General features: G+C 39.3%; 1 protein-coding gene across 2 annotated transcripts in view; it reads right to left on the bottom strand.

The window, feature by feature from the left end:
- Positions 1 to 19549, bottom strand: part of LOC134205223 (microtubule-associated protein tau) — an 82781-nt gene that overhangs the window by 50899 nt on the left and 12333 nt on the right. The window contains exon 1 of one of the 2 annotated variants that reach the window (XM_062680283.1): positions 17272 to 17318. The exons of the other annotated variant lie outside the window; for it this stretch is intronic. Within the exon in view, the coding sequence (XP_062536267.1) occupies positions 17272 to 17316 (45 nt within the window). The 5' untranslated portion in view covers positions 17317 to 17318. Of the gene's footprint in view, positions 1 to 17271; positions 17319 to 19549 lie in introns of those variants that run through there. 2 annotated transcript variants of the gene reach the window in all.

Below are 19549 nucleotides of genomic sequence, written 5' to 3' on the forward strand. Positions count from 1 at the left end.
GTTCCAGGTCGGTTACCGTAAAAGTGCTACTTGGGATTGTACCAACGGAATTGTAAAACTTATTACTAGTTAAACGTTTAATCCGATTTACGAAACTTGTAATTAATGCGCTGAACTTGAACAAATCTCCAACAGGCGTAAATGCGCGGATACATGCCGAGATCGGTTCATTGTATCCAAACATAGTTCGATGATAGCGTGGTTATGGTAAAATAGAATTCCGCAGTAATCTATTTGGTACACGAAAATTCAACATTGATAAAAAAAATCGAAGGCATAAGTTCCATTCCAGCAGCCAATAGTTCTAGCATAAAAAGTATTCTGGCCATTAATAAAAAAATGAATTTTGGCCATAACTTTGAAACCCATAGATCTTTGTCAATTTTCAATAGGAAACAATGGAACAAGATTCTGCTTCGAATGAAACTTGTTGCGAGCAAATCAGCCAAGAGTAAGTATTAATAAAGTGAGTGAGACTTTTTATTGTAAAAAATACATTTTGGCCATAACTCCGAAGCCTATAGTCCGATTGGGCCAATTTTCAATACGAAACAATGGGACATGATTCCGCGTCAATGCAATATGTTGCGAGCAAATCGGTTAAGGATAAGTGCCTAAAATGAGTGAGATTGGGTTGCGCACACACAGACATCACTCCAATTCGTCGAGCTGAGTCGATCGGTATATAACACTACATGGGTCTCCGGGCCTCCTATAAAAAGTGCTGCTTGGGGACCATCTACTTTAAAAAGTGGCATCCAAGCAACGTTTTTAATTCTTTCTAGATTATTTTTTTCACAAAGGGAATATAAAATCCTTTGTATGTGCTCTATACCCCTAGAGATGAGCCTAGGGCTGAAAATCTATATAAATAAAGACAATTTATAGATTTTAAGTGTATGTGGGACGGCAGACAGCGTTTAACTTGAAAATGACCCAATCAACTGGCCGAAACGTCAGACAAAGCTATCATAAAACCGTATGAATATATCTCAGACTAATAAAACTAGAAAATAGCAACAAAAAATAATATGATGAACCATCAGACGAGTTCATCCATAACTAGATTAATATCTCCGAATCTCTAGAAAAGTGATACCAAAAAATGCAAGATTAATCCTCCAATAAACGGGCATCCTTTGGAATTTATCTATTCCAGCTGTTGTAGTGTCAAACTCATATGTCAAGTGAAAATAAAATGTTAATGTTAGTTTTTGAGTACCTATCATTAGCATTACAGAAAAATACCGGGATCCCGGGATATAGAACATTTGTTTATCCCGCATCCCGGGACAAGAAAAAGTGGCCGTAAATGGACTCTCTAAGCATAGTTGAAGAAAAAATCGCTGCTTTACAGTACGTCCGAGATAGTATCGACTTGCGTCCATTCTCGAAATACACTTTAATGTAAATCTCAAGAAATTTGTGGCAACCGATCGGCCGTACTGAAATCCGTGTTGGTTAGTGAATGTAAAGTTTATAGTAGCATTCAGAGTTACTACGCACATTATAATCTCAAAAGACTTTGAAACGAGGAAACTTTGCATGCCGGAGTGAACGGCTGTAGGACAAAACGTCGAAGGTCAAAAGGTCGAAGGACAAAAGGTCGAAGGTCAAAATGTCGAAAGGACAAAAGGTCGAAGGTCAAAAGGTCGAAAGGACAAAAGGTCGAAACAAAAAAACTGCGTCAAAAGGTCGAAGGACAAAAGGTCGAAAGGGAGGAAGGTGCTTCGTTCTTGTTTTCTCTCTCTTTTACCTTCTATTTTCTTCCTTCTTTATTTTTCCTTCTTAATTCATATGTTTCCTTCCTTCCATTAGCCTTGCTTCTTTCTTCTTTCATTTTTCTTCCTTCTTCCTTCCATATTGTACTTTCCTTTTTTCTAACTTCTTTCGTCTTCTATTTTCTCCTTTTTTCCTTCGTCTTTCTTCCTTCTTTCCATCTTCTTCCTTCCTTAATTCTTTCTTCCGTCTTTCTTCCTTCTTTTTCCTTTTTTTCCTTCTTTTTTCATACTTCCTTCTTTCTTCCCTTCTTTCTTGTTGTTTCCTGTTTCTTTTTTTTCTTGTTTCCTGGTTTTCTACTTTCTTACTGTTTTCTTTCTTCCTTTTTCCTTCTTTTTTCCTTCTTTCTTCCTTCTTTCTTCTCCAATCCTTCTTTCTACCTTCTTTCTTTCTTACTTCTTGTTTCCTGTGGTTCTTCCTTCTTTCTTTCTTCCGTCTTTCTTCCTTCCTTCTTCCATATTTCCTCCTTCTTTCTTTTTTCCTCCCTTCTTTCTTCTTCCTTCCTTTTTTCCTCCTTTTTTCCTTATTTCTTCCTTCTTTGTTCTTTATTTCCTCTATCTATCTTTCTTCCTTCCCTGTTACTTGCTTCTTCTTTCTAAAGAATGAATAAAGACGGAAGAAAAAAAGAAGAGAGAAAACATAAGGAAACAATTATGTCTTCTTTTTCTTCCGTCTTTATTCCTTCCTTCTTCCGTCTTTCCTCCTTCTTTATTTTTTCCTCCCTTCTTTCTTCTTCCTTCCTTTTTTTCCTTTTTTTCCTTTTTTTCTTACTTCTTTTTTCTTTATTTACTCTAATTTTCTTTCTTCCTTCCCTGTTGCTTGCTTCTTCTTTCTATCTTTGTTTGTGTTTCCTTGAGTCATCTCTCCTTCTTCTTTCTTGATGTTTTCTTCATTGTATCTTATCTTCTTATGTCTTATCTCTTCATTCATTCTTCTGCTTTCCTTCTAATTTCTTTCGTTTTTCCTTCATTATTTCTTCCTTCTTTCTCTTTTTTTTCTTCTTTCTTTTCACCTTCTTTCTTCCTTATTTGTTTTCATTCTTTTGTTTTTTCTTCCATCCTGTTTCTTTCATTCTTCCTACATTCTTCCTTCTTTCTTCTTTTTTCCTTCCTGTTTCCGCTTTTCTCCATTCTTTCCTCTCTCTTTCTTCTTTCTGTTGTTCCCGAAAAAATACACCGTGAACTTGTTAGTTCACGAATTCATGAACGCTTTTTTTTGCGTGTGGATCAGTTACGAACGAACATTTCAGTTTTTTTGCCGATTAAGGGCCGATTCCCACGTAGCGTTTTTTCAAAGCTGCGTGCACGCCGCGTCCACGCAAGGTACCCATCATCAAATGTAGTCGTACAAACGTTTACGTGTGCATTACTCCATTTGATGCTGGGGACCTTGCAGGAACCTGGCGCACGCATCGCAGCGTAAAAACTACGTGGAAATCAACCTAAGGGTCTTGTAGCGTTTTTTTTAAGATGCGTAAACGCAAGGTACCCAGCATCAAATGTAGTCTTGCACGCACATGTATACGTGTGCATTACTCATAAGCAGTCCCAAATGACTGCCCTGAGGGACCCCAGATGTTACATCGAAAGAAGATGATGTGCAGTCACCGAGCTTAACCTGCATTGTCCGGCCAGTCAAGTATGACAAAATCCATTCTAGAAAGCTACCATTGAATCCTAGGCGGGAGAGTTTAGCTACTGCGATTTTTTGGTTTATTTTATCAAAGGCGCTGAGAAATCCGTGTACTAGATTGCGTCGGTTTGGCTACCTCGCCCCATTTCCTGGATTATTGAGTAACTCAAATAACTTAGAAGTTGCACACAAAGACGCCATTCCACGGTAGTTGGAAACCAATCGCCTATCGCCTTTTTTAAACACCGGAAATAAAGGACAAAGGACAAAGGACAAAGGAGTTTTTCCAACAGACTAGAAAAATACCACTTGATAGTGACAGATTCATAATCCTGGCCAGTGGCTGAGCGATAGATGTCACATATTTTTTTAAAACCAACGACGAAATGCCGTCTGGGCCTGGATTAGTGGAAGATTTTTGCAGGCCATTTCAATTTGTTGAGTGGTAATTGAGGGAAAATGTCCAGTGTCCAGTAATAAGGGAACGTTTGAAGCGGCCGCGCAAATGTTGGCGTCTGAAATGGATTCCTTTACAAATACTCCATTGAATTGATCGCGGAAAAGATCAACCACATCTTCGATTGATAAGGCTTCGGTTTTATCCTTGGTTACCGTGAGGCGCAAGCTTGAATCTTTCCGTAGCTTGTTAACGTATTTCCAAAATCTTTGAGGATCTGATTTCAGGCTACATTGAATTTCGCGTTGATGGCTAAGGTATAAATGCTTATTGAGCCGTTTATAACCATTATTAATGGATTACTTACAATAACGTTTCAACGCGGTTCGCTTTTTGATTTCAGCTTCTTCAGCAAGGAGGTGGATCATTTAGGATATTTTGGCGTTTTAGCAATACGTACGATTTGTAGAGTGTGCTATTCAAAAAAACGATATACATACATTACTGGCTTCCTTAAAATTAAGTTTAATGGCAGGCGTTCTTTCATGACGTTGCAGTTGTTTTTGAAAAGCATTTCGCAACAAAGAAAGCCAATCGTTCAAAACAGAGCAAAAATCTTTCCGCCATATTGTCGACATCATTCATGGCAGAATTTGAATGTCAGTCGACGGTAACAGTAATCCAGAAGAATCATAAAATAAATCTTTCAATAGCTCACCGGTTTGCCATATTTTGCTTGCGCTGACAGAGAGCTCAATAGGATGGTGATGAGAATCCACAGATAGAAGAATTTGGTAAACAGAATACCTGATCAAGGATACGATCAAACGAGTTGGGTACATTATTTCTTTGACCAAGACAGAAGTGTTTCATACCATCCAAAAGGGTACTACTGGATGGTGAAAGTAGCGATCCATTGCAATGAATAACGCCAGCGTATACCTGGCTGGTTACAATCCCCAATCCCCAAATTTATGGAACAGCTCAATCACGGATAAATCATGATCATTGGTTACCTTACATCACGACTGACTTTTGTTCGCTGGAATGTAGATTGCGCACATAATAACTTCCCTACCTTTGATAGTAGCCGAAACAAAAATTAGTACTAAGCCTTGCCCAAGAATAATAGCAATAGCGATAAGAACATCACCAAAGCGTGATTTGCTACTATTTGAAGGGCTACAATGAAAAACATTGAAACGTGAACCAAACAGCTGTTGGGCAGTAATAAAATCGCCCAATCCAGTCTCGGTTATGATGATCGCTTCGAAATTACAAATTATGCCGCCAGCAGCAGATTATCAATGTTCGTCCTCACTCCACGTACATTTAGGTAATAGATCCAGATGGCATCATTCACATGATTGCAACTGGACTGCAATGAACAATCAATGAGCGTAGGAAAAGTTTGAAATTCATTTGGATACTCTCCTTTGGCGATTTGATTTGCAAGCTGAGGATCAATTACAACATCATCAACATGTACTGCCCACACGAAAAGGCGATCCGACGACGAGAAAGAAGCGTTCTATTGCGAGAAGTCCAAATCGTCATGAACGCACAGGTAGGAAGAATTAGATATGAATATTTTCACAAGATAATTACCTACATTTTTTGTAGACATTGGGAAAAAATCGGAGGTAATCACCTTCAGTATAACTTGAACCCGCTCGACATTGAAGGGAGTATTCGATAAAAATGACACACCAAAAATCTTCTGTAATTTTTGAACCGTATGAGTAAAACACCTGAAAATTTGAGCAAATCTTATTCATAGTGTATTGTTTACATCTGCAGAGTTTCATACGTGGATCCAATCATGTCGTCGGAACAAGAAATTGCTAGGGACAAATTTTTGTGCATCTACAATCAAAATCCAGAGGCGTCCCACCGATCGATCGCTAAAAAGCTCGGGATTGCAAATTCAACTGTGTCTCGTGTAATAAGAACCTTCAAGGAGCGTCTGAGTGTTCAAAGGAAGAAAGGGAGTGGTCCAATGGACAGTTAAATGACCAGGAGTGGTATAACAGCTCAAGAAGTTTCAAAACATGTCCATTCGAGATGTCACTAACAAGTTCAGGGAGTCGGTTGGTTTTGTGCAGAAAACCATGAAACGTGCTAGGTTACATGTTTACAAGGTGCAAAAAGCCCCAAACCGGAATGTAAAGCAAAACACCACTGCAAAAACCCGCAGTTGGTGGAGAAGGAGAGAATGCAGCATGGGCGATATTTCTGTAATACTGTATAGGACGGCGAACGAGGTACGATACAAACGGGAGCGGAACAGATAAAATTCGATTTTCCGGAGAAGACTGCGTCAGCTGGAAGATCGAGACCGTGAAAAGACGGAGATACAGTACCGCGCTATTTAACGCATGAAAATCTCATGCCAAGTTGAGCCGCTCACGTAAAAGCCACGTGGCATAGCCATTTGTCTAAGGCCATGAACGAGAACCTTTACACGAACAAGTGTGAGGTGATCCAGATATGGTGGCACTATGATGAGCACTTGAATAGCGGTGTGTCAGATAACGATGGCGTTATGGTGATGGAGTACGTGCACACGACAAACGTTTTCTAGCTCCGAATATCCAGGAAATCCAGGAGTATATTGGCTGACTAAAGAAACAACAAAGTCCCTAGGATTGAACAGTTACCAGGAAAGCTACTTAAACACAGTGGTGAGGCAATGGCTAGAACGCTGCACTGCACTAATTACCAAGATTGGGGGAGAAGAGGTTCAGCCACAGGAGTAGATTGAGAGTGTCGTGTGTCCCATCTACAAAAAATGGCGATAAGCTTGACTGTAGCAACTAACGCGCAATCATATTGCTGAACGCCATCTACCTGGTACTCTATCATATTTCGTGCCATCAACTAGCACACATTACCAGAGAGTTCGTGGAGCAGTACCAGGCGGGGCTCATTGGCGAATCCACTAATAATGCACTGCTCAATAGTAAAAAAAAAGCTGATGATAAACGGTTGCATACTCAAATCAAATGATAAATGTTGAAAAATCAAAAATAATTCTATATACGTAGATTATTGCCATAGTTTATTAGCCTTTAGCCTTATATATAGTTGTAAGCCTTTTCCAATATAAGTTGCTTTAAATGCAAACACTAAAGACCTTATTGAAAAAAAAAATCAAAATAACTCGCAACTGATTGGAACTTCCATAAACTATTGCAGAAAATGCGTATTGAGAATAGATGTTTGCCGCTTTTTGTGCGAGCAAGGTACTCTCTTGCGGTTTTCAATTCCAGGACTGTATTTTTCTTACTTTTAACCTTTCTGTGCGTTTCTCAGATTTCGGATGGGATTGATGGAATCCATGCCTTTTTGTGTTTCGACCATTATAGCAGGCCTTTAGAATTGTAAATCAACGTTGAGCATCTTTGCTTTCAAAATTTATTACATTATAATATTAATAAACTAGGGCCCTCCTTAGCCGTGCGGTAAGATGCGCAGCTCAAAGCAAGACTATGCTGAGCGTAGCTGGGTTCGATTCCCTGTGCCAGTTTAGACAATTTTCGGATTGGAAATCGTCTCGAATTCCCTGGGCATAAAAGTATCATCGCGTTAGCCTCATGATATACAAATGCAGAAATGGTAACTTGGCTAAGAAACCTCGCAGTTAATAGCTGTGGAAGTGCTTAATGAACACTGCCGTGAGGCGGCAATATCCCAGTGGGGGATATAACGTCAATGAAGAACTTAACATTCGTATAGCTGCTGCTGTTTATGTTATGATAATTTTGGGTAATTCATATGTATTAACTAACTAACTGGTTGAGAATCGGCTAACAGCAACACAAAACAGCTCACATGTTGCTATTCGTAGATTGTAGTATCATGCCATATAAACCCCACTTCATCTAGAGTAAGAATATTTAGTCTTTGAGGCTCGACAAGGACGATATAGAAAGCCTCCAGCCAAAACCGAAGAAATTGCGTGTATATCAAAATGATGGACACCGGCGTTGGCCCACGCTTACAATGGAAACACCACCTTGAAAACTATTTGAACTTTTCGGGTGGTATACTATGTTTCTGTATACATCAAATACATCAAACTGGATTCTAAAACTATAGAGAGGCTGTTTATGTTATATAAAATGACATAATGTGACTTTGGAAGCTCACATCGATACTTTCGATTTTTGACTTTTCGAAGCATGAATGGGAAAAAAACGCAAAACCACAAGACTACGTACAATGTACACAACATTTCATACGTTTCCGGTAAATAGTAAGTTCCAAAAGTATTTGACGAAATCATAATATCTCCGATGCGAAACATTAAATACTAGCAAACACCTTATAAATAGCTTGCAAAAGAAGCTAAATCCACTCCACACATGTATCGCGAATTTTACAGTTGAAAAAATACAAAAAAAAAGAAAGTTTAGGACTGTCTCTCATAATCACTAGATCACTTATTGATAACTAAAAACCATATGTAGGTATAAATATGTTATTATTCTGGTGCACCTGTTCCCTAAATATTGCTCAGGTGCGTATCATTTCACTTAATCCAATATTTATCACGTTTCGATTATCATCTATATTTACAACACACACAGGGTGTGAGTCACCCTTAACTTGTTCGTTTGTAACGTGTCATCAGGAATCATATTCCCTTCCCTACGAAGCATTAATTCACCGTTATGCTTGTTTTAGCATACTTTTAATCGATTTATGTCTGACGTGTTGAAGCAATTCTAAATATTACTTTGCGGCATAAGATGAAAACTAGAACTCGTGAATTAGTAAAACTGAGCGAAATATCTACTCACACTTCAGTAAGAAAGCCAAACTTGTACAATACTTTCAACTAGCTTTATATACATTGAACCGAGCCACTTGATTCACTTGCTTTCTTGAAGTTTTATTGTACCGGGGCTTGAAGAAACTCAATTCACTAAATATATAACAATATCCTAAAACCTCAACGTGTTTGTTGGTGTGAGATTATGTATTCTATGAGGTGTACAGTGATGAATGACTGTTTACCTGGTATCCTCAACACAATCCCCAAAAAGCACGTGTTAACTGGTTCGAAGAATACGACGGACTGAAAGTTCCCTTCAGAGGAAAAGGTAGTTTTCTCTTGGACTTTCAGTACTCAAGAAAACCGCGAGTCGGCGCACACCAAAGGAACCGAGTACCAAAACAATATCCCTCGGCACCTCGGAACAGCCGTTGGAAACCAGCAGAAGGATATCTTGCAGCACGGGAATATCATTAAATTTCAATGCCAACAGCCAATGAACTACCGCTGATCGTGTGACGGGTAAGAATTGATATCGTACTAGAACGCACGCCATGTGCTGATGCCGGTGTTGTACGATAGCATAACGATAAATTAACGATGGGAAACGAGTTAGCCAATTCAATGCATGTTATGGTCCAATTTCGTTAGAAACATACTAAAATTAGTATTTTGCCCAATAAATAAGAATATTGAAGCACAAAAAAAACATAAAATCTAAGTGTTCAAAAATATTTCTAACAAAAAATCAAGCCGGAACAAAAATTTTCATTCCATCTGAAATTTGACATACTTTTGCTCGCAAAGCAAGGAGACCCCTTGATTGTTAGTTGGAATTGGAACAAACTAAAAGATGGTTTTATTTTTGTTGCGCCCCGGCGAAAAAAAAATTTCTTTCATGCAAAACACTTGACGAAAACCCCAATGGGCAATGAACTTTACGAAACTTTCAAACAGTTCGTCCAGTCGTGTAATGTCAAATAGAAAATTGTCAAGGATATCCACGTATATAAGGAAAATATAGTTTTGTTTGTTGAGAATCGCGAATTACTTACGACGTATTTAAAAAAATGCAACTTTTATTCTTATTTTTTTTTTAATATCTTGAAAAGGCTACTCTTTAGAAAATTGTTAGCATAGTATAACCATTTCAATTCAAAATGTTATGTACAATCATATTCTAGCATATAAAGTATTTTTGAATAACATAAAATGATTTTTCAAAAATCCATCAAAAGTTACGTTGGGAGAACTTTTTTAATATTTTTTGGTCAATGTTGTCACTACTTCCGCCTTTTCATTACATTTCAACTAAAAAAAGAGAAACGCCCATTTGACTCTCTACCATTCCTTCTCAGACACTTCTTCTTTTCTATGACGATCGGTTTCCGAATTACATAAGTTTTTTTAAATCATTGATATCGAAAATTCATACATGTTTCTCAAAAGTTACTCTCGAATCAAAATCCTCATGTCAAAAAACTTACACTGTTATACTGAACATGAAGTTTTGACTTTTTCCGATTTGGCGTGATACGCCACAAACAAAAGGTGAAATCCTGCATAAGCCAGCATTTCCTGAGAAAACTACAGAATAAGCTTTTCTTTTCTATCGGACAAGGGAATTAGTCTCGGAGAAAAAACATGCATTCAACGTATACATAGAACAATGTATGTTACAAAATGAGTTACACCCAAATCGCTAATCGGTCCCGGAATGCTGCAACAAACGACATCATACTATGCTTCTTCTCACTCCATCCCCGTCGCCAATCGTAGCTCATCCTCAAGCACTTCCAATGCACTAGCACATTGTTCTAGGAAAGCTTCCTACTCGCTCAGCAGCACCAGCCGCATGCCTAGATTCAACAGTTAAAGCTTTAGATGAACAAAGTAAGATACTTTAGAAAATAGAGAATTTTGACCACGATAAGGCACTCACCGTCGATGAAGTGCTTAATTGTGAATGACGCAACAAGAATGGACGTTACGGAGAAACGATTTCGATCCGACGAATCTTTACGCACTAGTTTATGGCAGTTTACGCATACGAAAAGATTATGGAAGAGTACCAGTAACTCGACCACATGAAGGGGATGCAGACTCGTACCCTACCAGTTTGGGTACACGTTATATACCGCCCAGATTCCTCAACCACTAAAACCCAAGTAATTTTTGATGGTTCTATCAAAATAAGCAATTACTTCTTTCTAAACGATTCAAACAAGATTTCCAAAATGGATTGTGAATCTGGAATCAACCAGGAATTCTGGAAGATATACCAAAAGATTGGCAATTCGACGCCGTTGCTCGCAGGGCTAACTGGAGACATGAGGCTGCTGCGTACAAAACAAAAGCCACTAGTAACTTGCTCATCGTAAAATCAAGATTCGCCCCAGCTAGCGGATATATAATGCCACCCCTTGAACTGTGAGTTACCTTGCTGGAAAGCTAGCTAATGACCACTTTTCTGCAGTAAACTAGGTTTTCATGGAAACCCATTTTCTGGACAGATTCCACAATAGTTCACTGGATTATATTTCTTCTAGCATCATGGAAGGTGTCGTGTTGAACCGCATTGTAGAATTTCACAGACTGTCAGCCTCTTACCCAGCAACTCCTATCCCTACCTCCTCATGGCGCTGGCCAGGATACGAGCAACCTTAGGGAAGATCGGGTAACCAACCCCTGTGGGAACTATGGTCGTATGCTGACAGAGAACGGGGGATTTGCGGGGGATACGGGATTTTGCTCCGGGTTTTGTCAGGGAAAATTTTCCGCTGATAAGTCTCCACTGTCAAAACATTTTACGTGATTGGGTTTACACTTCAGGATTTTGCTTCGGGATTTGAGAATCTGCGGAGATATAGCGAGAAAAAGGGAGAGAATGAGTGAGAGAGAGCGATTGAGTGTGAGAGAGAAAGAGGAAATGAGTGAGCGAGTGAGTGAAAATGAGTAAGTGAGAGTGGGTGAGTAAGTCAAAGCGAGTGAGTGAGTGAACGAAAGATTGAGTGAAAGTGATTGAGTGAGAATTCGTGAGTAAGTGAGAATGAGTGTGTGAGGTTGAGTGAGTGAGTGAGAATGAGTGTGTGAAATTACGTGAATGAGAGAGAGTGAGTGAGTGAGAAAGAGTTAGTGAGTGATTTAATGAGAGTGAATAAGTGAGTGAGCCAGAATTAGGGAATATGAGTGAGTGAGATTGAGCGAGTGAGTGAGAATGTGTGTGTATGAGTGACATTGAGTGAGTGAATGAGAGAGTGAATGAGTAAAAGAAAGTGAGAATGAGTTAGAGCAAATGAGTGAGAATGAGTTAGAGCGAGTGAGTGAGAATGAGTTAGAGCGAGTGAGTAAGAATGAGTTAGAGCGAGTGAGTGAGAATAAGTTAGAGCGAGTGAGTGAGAATGAGCTAGAGAGAGAGAGCGAGAGAGAGAGAGAGAGAGAGAGAGAGAGAGAGAGAGAGAGAGAGAGAGAGAGAGAGAGAGAGAGAGAGAGAGAGAGAGAGAGAGAGAGAGAGAGAGAGAGAGAGAGAGAGAGAGAGAGAGAGAGAGAGAGAGAGAGAGAGAGAGAGAGAGAGAGAGAGAGAGAGAGAGGGAGAGAGGAAGGGGGTGGCCGTCTCACTATGCACTATTTCTCAATTATCACTGCTCACTTTTCACTTCTCACTTCTTACTACTCATTTCTCACTTTACTCTTCTTACTTTCATTCTCAATTACAACTTCTCACTATTCATTTCACTTCTCACAACTCATTTCTTCACTTATCATTTTTCATTTCTCACTTCTCATTAGTCACTTTTCACTTTTCTTTTCTCACTCTTCATAACTCACTTCATACTCTTCACTTCTCGCGCCTCATTCTGATTACTCATTACACTACCCATTTCTCACTACTCAACTCTCACTTCTAATTTTACATTTCACACTTCTTATTCTCACTGCTCATTGCTCATTGCTTACTTACTCTCTTCTATCATTCCTCAGTTTCTTCTTACTCTCGCTTATCATTCCTCAGTTTTCTCTTCACACTTCTCGCATTTCTCACTTTTCACTATCCACTTCACTAAATTCTTCCCATAATATATTTCCGTCATAGATTATACACTTCCCGTGCGGAATAAATTCAAACGGAATTGTTTCCCCGTGAGATTTGCATCTCTACACATGGAATTTTTAACCGTACACTTTTCCCGCAATTGGGTTTTCACTTCAGGAAAATATTTTTCGTGTAGACTTCTGCTCCTGTCACGGGAAACGCAAATCCCGCTCCCATTTAAATTACATGGGAGACCAAACCCCGGGACACGTTTTCCGAACTGTAAACCAGTCTTAAGGTAGCCTACCTAAGATTCTATAGTTACCAAGAAAGGCAAAAGTAGAGCAAACGGATTAATTCAATGGAAACAGACCGGCAACGAATAAAGGACAACGATTGGAAAGTCGGATCAGCTCCTGGCTCGTGGGCTGCAGAAGGTCGGCGTGACTGTGGCAGCAATTAAGGAAATACGGTGCCTCAGAACTGGAGAACGTGAATTCCAAGCGGTGGATCCCACAGCTAACACTTCATTGAAGTACCACATCTACTACAGCGGCGGTGACAGAGCAAAACGTGGAGTTGACTTCATGGTGATCGGGAAGCAGATGAAGCGTGTTATCTGGTGGAAGCCGATAAAGACCGGTTTTGCGTATTGAGAATGAAGAGCAAATTATTCCACTATAGCCTGATCAGCATCTATGCCCCAACGAACGATAAGCCTGATGACATGAAGGATGAGTTTTATGAGAGCCCTGATAAGGCCTACGGAAAGTGCCCTACACAAGATGTAAAGATTGTCATCGGGGATGCAAATGCATAAACATTTCTTTCGGCCCTGTCAATGGTACCACTGCGACTTGTGACCTTTGCTGCTGCTAGAGGGATGACAATCAGCAGTACTTACTTCGCACGTAAGAATATTCGTAAACACAGCTGACAGGCACAAATGAATCGTCAATCAACAACTTTCCAGAACTAGCTCAACTTCTGAGAGTTACCTCAAACTGTCTTCGATTTGCTAACAATTGTATTAATACTAAGGCCTATATACCAATTCGCAGTCAGTGGAATACGACCATGCTTTGAAATCACTCAATCAACAAACTTTCTTCTCTGAGATTCGATATTTGACAAAAAAAAGGCGGGGGAACACTTGATAAAAGATGCGAATTTTAAATCATCTCTAAAGAATCAAAATCTCCAAATTATTTTCGATTTTGTCCAATTCGCGGTTAATATCTTGCTCTATAATATTAGCATGAAAAATATGGATTATTAAAGTTTCAACATCTTTAAAATTGGTTTTAAAAAATATGTTTTTTAGGCGTTTATTTACATTATAGAACATTATCCCTTGTATTAATAATGCGAAAATTATGCTTAATGATGCTACAATCACTACAATCTACTGTCATTTGCGATCTTGCCCCATATAGCGATCATACCCACTTTACCCTACTGTGGGCCGTTCCTACTTCGTCCACTCGTGAGAATAGGCGCTTCGGTCAAAGTCTGGATCGCCGTCTGGATGTTGTATGAAAGCCGCAGTTTTCGATATCGTCGCCGGGTTATCATTAGCCGAGTGCGTCAACTCGTTGATGCGTTTTGTAAGTCGCGTCGAAAAATATCGGATCATACACTGCGACAAAAGCACATCGTTTATCGTCGCGCAACGCGAAGTGAAAGAAATGCGACGAAAGTTTCTTCAGCAATTCAAAACTACACCCGGGAAACACAATTTTGTTTTTTGGAGAGTAAGAAGTGTAAAGGCATCGATTTCCAAATCATTCACCTACGGGTACCTCATGTTGGGCATAACATATCTTAAACATCAACTTGTCAGAATCATGGGATCAATATCGTACCATTACGACGATTTCTGAACTGCCATCGAACAGGCCGAAAGTATGTTGAACTCGCACCCTCTATCATCGTTGTCTAATGACGTTCGAGGCCTGTCCGTCATTACTGCTGCACACTTGCCAGCTTGAGTTCACGTTCAAAAATCATGCCAAGATCCGTTGTGTACTACTACTCCCTGGTATGTTCAATACTGGAGTTTGCAGGCGACTTGAGACTGTTTGAAGAAGATTCGTCAAATATGCTTTACGCCAACGAAGAAAGGTTGCTCAATTTGTTTTCGTCGCCAACACTTGTCATAAGACGAGTTTGTACAATCCCATTGAATTCTACCACTTAATTGTATCTTGACAGATACGTATTTCGACCTCAACAGTAGGGCAGTAAGACAGTCTCGTACTTGACTCGACTTGAAGAAAATGATCGCAGCTTACACTATTTATACTATGCGCAGGTATAATAATTTATCTAGGTACTTATCTGACTACGGTGCTTATTTCTACTCGCTTGCTGCGCTTAATGCTTAGGTTCAAACTTGAAGAGCCAGGAGCTACCATTTCCTTGATCTTTATTCAACAACCGCGTTTGTAAATACCTGTCGGTAGATTTCCAAGCTCTCAGCAACATCAAGTTTCCACGGGGAAGAGACATTTCTTAAAATTTTAATGTTTGATGTCGTAATTGAATGATTTTCCTGATATACATGTTCAGCTACCTTAGACCTAAACTCATAATTTAATCCCTTATCAGTTTCCCTCTTAGCCTTACTTACTTCTGTAATATGTTCTTTGAACCTTACATCTAACGATCTTTTTGTGACCGTCTGTGAACAATTAATTTGACAAACCCCGGCATTATTTAACATTTCTACTGTATCCTTTGTGGAGCCCAACAGTGTCTTCAGTTGATTGCTTCTGCTGGAGAATACTAAATCGATGCCAAATTTCCTCAGTCGATGGCGTAGCTGGTGGGTGATGTGTTGATCATAGGGGACCGATACCCTCTTCAGCGGTTCATCGATCGGTGTCAGTGTTGTCAGTTCGTTTTTTCGTAGGTTCCTCTGCTTCTTGTTGATGATTGCTTGTATTGTTCTTTCCTTGTATCCGTTGATCTTCGCTGTTTCCATGATGTGTTGTAGCTCCTTCGTCTTTCCTTCTTCAGCTGCCATTTTATGCTGATACGAATGATTTGATGTGTATGGGATGACTCTCATGGTGTTGGTGGGCTTCCTGTAGATTTCGAAGTCTAATGTTGCATTTGTTCCTTTGATAACCAGTAGATCCAAGAAAGGTAATTTACCTTCCTTTTCCTCCTCGTGGGTGAATTTGATGTCTTTATGCACGTTGTTTATCGCTTCCAAAATCCTGGGTATATCTTTCCGGTAGATAATGCTGAAAATGTCGTCCACGTATCTCCACCATTTCTCGGGTAGTATTCATTGTTCCTCTAGGTTGTCCTCCACATTCGCCATGAATAATTCGCACAAAAACGGTGATAGCGGGTTTCCCTAGATGCACCCTTCGTTTGTTTGTAGAAGCTTCCACGGAATGTAAAGTAGTTCTCATTCATGCATAATCTTGCAAGCTTGAGATACATCTTTACTTTTCCTCGCCATGCTATATCCGTCCGTTGTTTTAGTAACCAATTCTCCAAAAGGTTCACTGGAACGCTTGGGAACAATGCCGCTACGTCGAATGATACCACGATGTCCTCTTCTCCGATGTTTCCTGATTCCAATATCCTCTTGGTGAACTCCTGGGTGTTTTCAACTGATCTGCTGGGGAACGGCTTGGCATACTCTGGTACTCCTTGACTAACCACTTGGCCAAGTTTTGTGTAGGGCATCCCACTGATGAAACTATTTCTCGCATCTCTGTACCTGGCTTGTGTATCTTTGGTAGTCCTTTGATCCTTGGTAACACAGGGTTCGTCATTTTAACCCGAGCTTCTCCGATGATCGTCTTGCATTCCTTTATAGTTTTATCCGTAAGTCGGATTAGTCCGGGTAGTGGGTCCACTCTCAAATGCCTGTATGGTCCTCTGCTGATTTTTGTCGTCATCTGTTCATCGTAGTCCTCTTTGTCCATTATCACCACTGCGTTTCCTTTGTCCGCCAATCTTTTGTTATCTGAATACGTTCATGAGTTGCTGCCGAGAATCAATTTGTACGCACCTGCCCGAGCTATACGATTTGTATGAACATTTTACATGATGGACAAGTTTCTGTGTTAGATTTTATTGCTGTAATGCATTACAAATGTATTATGAAAACCTATATTTCTTCTGCTTCTTCTGAACTATATATTTTTTATCCTTGGTAGTCTTGGTAGGACTTGTTAGTCATATGGAGGTCATGGGTCCGATTCCAGGCTAGACCCGTTCTTCCAATAAATTCCGCATGAACTCGTGGCAGGTGCAGAGGTATATTCGGCTTTTAGTGGGCGAGTAGTTAAATCATCGCTTCGTTACCTTTTTGTTGTTGATTCTGTGTGCAAGAACAACTGATCTGGTCATAACGGAGTAACAACAACGAGCGGTCAATCAAGCACAAGCTCACTATCTACTTTCTATTCTTTATGTGTGCATTTGTGATAAAGCTTGTAGTCTGAATAGGCTTTTTCGATGACTTTGGATATATCAGGATCCTAAAACGAAGTTCAATATTCTTCAAAATCGACTGAAAAATAACTTTTTTCTCAATACAACCCAATATTGTAGCAAAATTGCGTATATGTATATGTTTTTACAAATAATAATTATTGATAATCAATTGATTATGTTTGGACTTACTGTTCTCCTTAATTGCATCAGACTGATTGACTTAGCGTTATACATACCTGAAACGGTGAAATAAAGTTAGGTAATCGTTAGTTTTAAACTTACTCAGGCATAATAAGGTAATAGAATGTACAAAAAATGCGATCCAAGAACAACTGTTGGTGTTTCGTATAAGCATCGGTAAAAAAGAAGTGGATAGTCATTTGGTATAAAATCTTTTGGCATAAAATCTTTTGGAATAAAATCTTTTGGCATAACGCCTGTGTATCATAGAGACAGATTGACTTAATGGCAGTAAGACATAATGGTCGTTTGACAGGCATAATGGTTTTGTACATCCAAAAACAAATCTTACATTTTTTTACAATTCTGTATAAAATCTTGGCATATACAGTTTCTTAACTTATTAAACTTTTTATACAAGTACTGTATTAAACTAATACAAAATTGCAGGATTTTAATACAATTATTGTATGAAAAACTTCCAAACTTATTTGTGACAAAACTTTGCAAGGTTTCAATACAGAGCTATATTGAAATCTGTCAAAAAGTTGGGTGTAATCATCGATAACAAATCTAATTCATGTTTGTAGTAATTTAGCATCATCTTTCTGCTGTCTATGCAATCAGTTTAGCTTTCGACGAAAAAAATGCTGTTTTTGTGCAAATGTAGATTACTTTATTCGTAGCTACTAAAATATTTTCGTTATTCGGCAGCAGTGTAAGAAGTGCTCCCGACGATCAAAGTGAATAAAAAAAATCCCACCATTAATTGAAAAATGGCGAGGACGTCATCATCAAGGTACGTTCTTTACTGTTCAATTGAGTTTCACTCGGCTTAGCGTAACGATGGTATTTTGGACATCTGAATATATTTTGGACTTTCGGATATATTTTGTTTATTTTGTTATATAAATATGATTCGAAATGTGATTAAGATCGAAGCAAAACAGACACATGATTCCTATTTATTTAAAGAAAGCTAAGTATCTTGGCTGTGCATACGCACAGCCAAGATATTTAACCAAAAAGTGGTTTTCGTACGGCCGGGTTGCCGAATAATATGCAATTAATTGTAATCAAGTGTCGGTCTTTCACCGTCATTAGTCGTCTGAGTACACGCGACCGCTTACGTAAGGCAATCAAACTCATCAAATGCTTTAGCCAAGCAAGCCTTTGGCACAGCAGAGTGCGATTGATTCGCATTCTATACCAGCCCGCCCAGCCCGTTGTGGGGCATGCAGTGCGATCCTCTCGTTTAATAAACAATGTGCACTCGCTTGACTTTGGATATACAACAGTAAAGCACATGTGGAGATTGGACAAATCAAGCATCCGAAAGATATTCAATTTGCAAAAAAGAGAGCTAACCGCGGTGGAGGTTGGTACTCGGATTCTGATGGCTTTTCCGCAAACGTGACCTTCAAGTGGTCTTGTTGTGTAGGGGTTATCACGCCTATCTAGAGAATAGGAGGTTGAGGGTTCATGTCCCTCCAAGACACGTGGATTCTTTTTCGCAAATTTCATATCAATTTGTCCATTTCGAAACATGTGCTGTGCATACGCACAGCCAAGATATTTAACAAAAAAAATGGTTTTCGTACGGCCGAGTTGCCTAATAATATGCAATTAATTGAAAGCTAAGTAGGAAAACGGAAAATATAGCCATAAGTCCAAAATATATTCAGATGTCCATAATTCATCATTTACCATATGTGATTACTATTTAAACTTTTCAAGACTTTATCCATAATTATATACTTTTAAAATGTTCAAATTCTACTGCTTCAAGCTTGCAGTCATAGTGTCTGCACTGATTCATGACGACAGTAGCCTTGCGAGCAAAGGCGTAGGATTGCCAATCCGGAGATGGCGAGTTCGATTCTCGGTCCGGTCTAGGATGTTTTCAGGTTGGAAACTTTCTTGACACCCTGGGCATAGTGTTATCCATTGTACTTGCCACACAAGATACATACTCATGTAATGGCGGGCATAGAAAAGCTTTCAATTAATAACTGAGGAAATGCTAATAGAATACTAATGTCGAATTCGTTTTTAAAAAGTTCCAACCTAGTGCTGTCAAAGTGTTTTTTTATTCGCTCATGTTGGAACTAGGTTCGCACTAGTTCCAACCACAAGGCTGTCAGGTTCGCACTGTGTTGCTTTAGAGTGTCGCACCAGGTTCACCAATACAACTACACTTCAACTGCCAAAACTATGTGGGTGGTTGGTACGGGGCGGAATGAACAAGCAGAAGGGAAAAAACCTGTTCGTTTATTCAAATAAAATG

The sequence above is a fragment of the Armigeres subalbatus genome, chromosome 1 (assembly GCF_024139115.2).
Source record: "Armigeres subalbatus isolate Guangzhou_Male chromosome 1, GZ_Asu_2, whole genome shotgun sequence".
NCBI lineage: Eukaryota > Metazoa > Arthropoda > Insecta > Diptera > Culicidae > Armigeres > Armigeres subalbatus.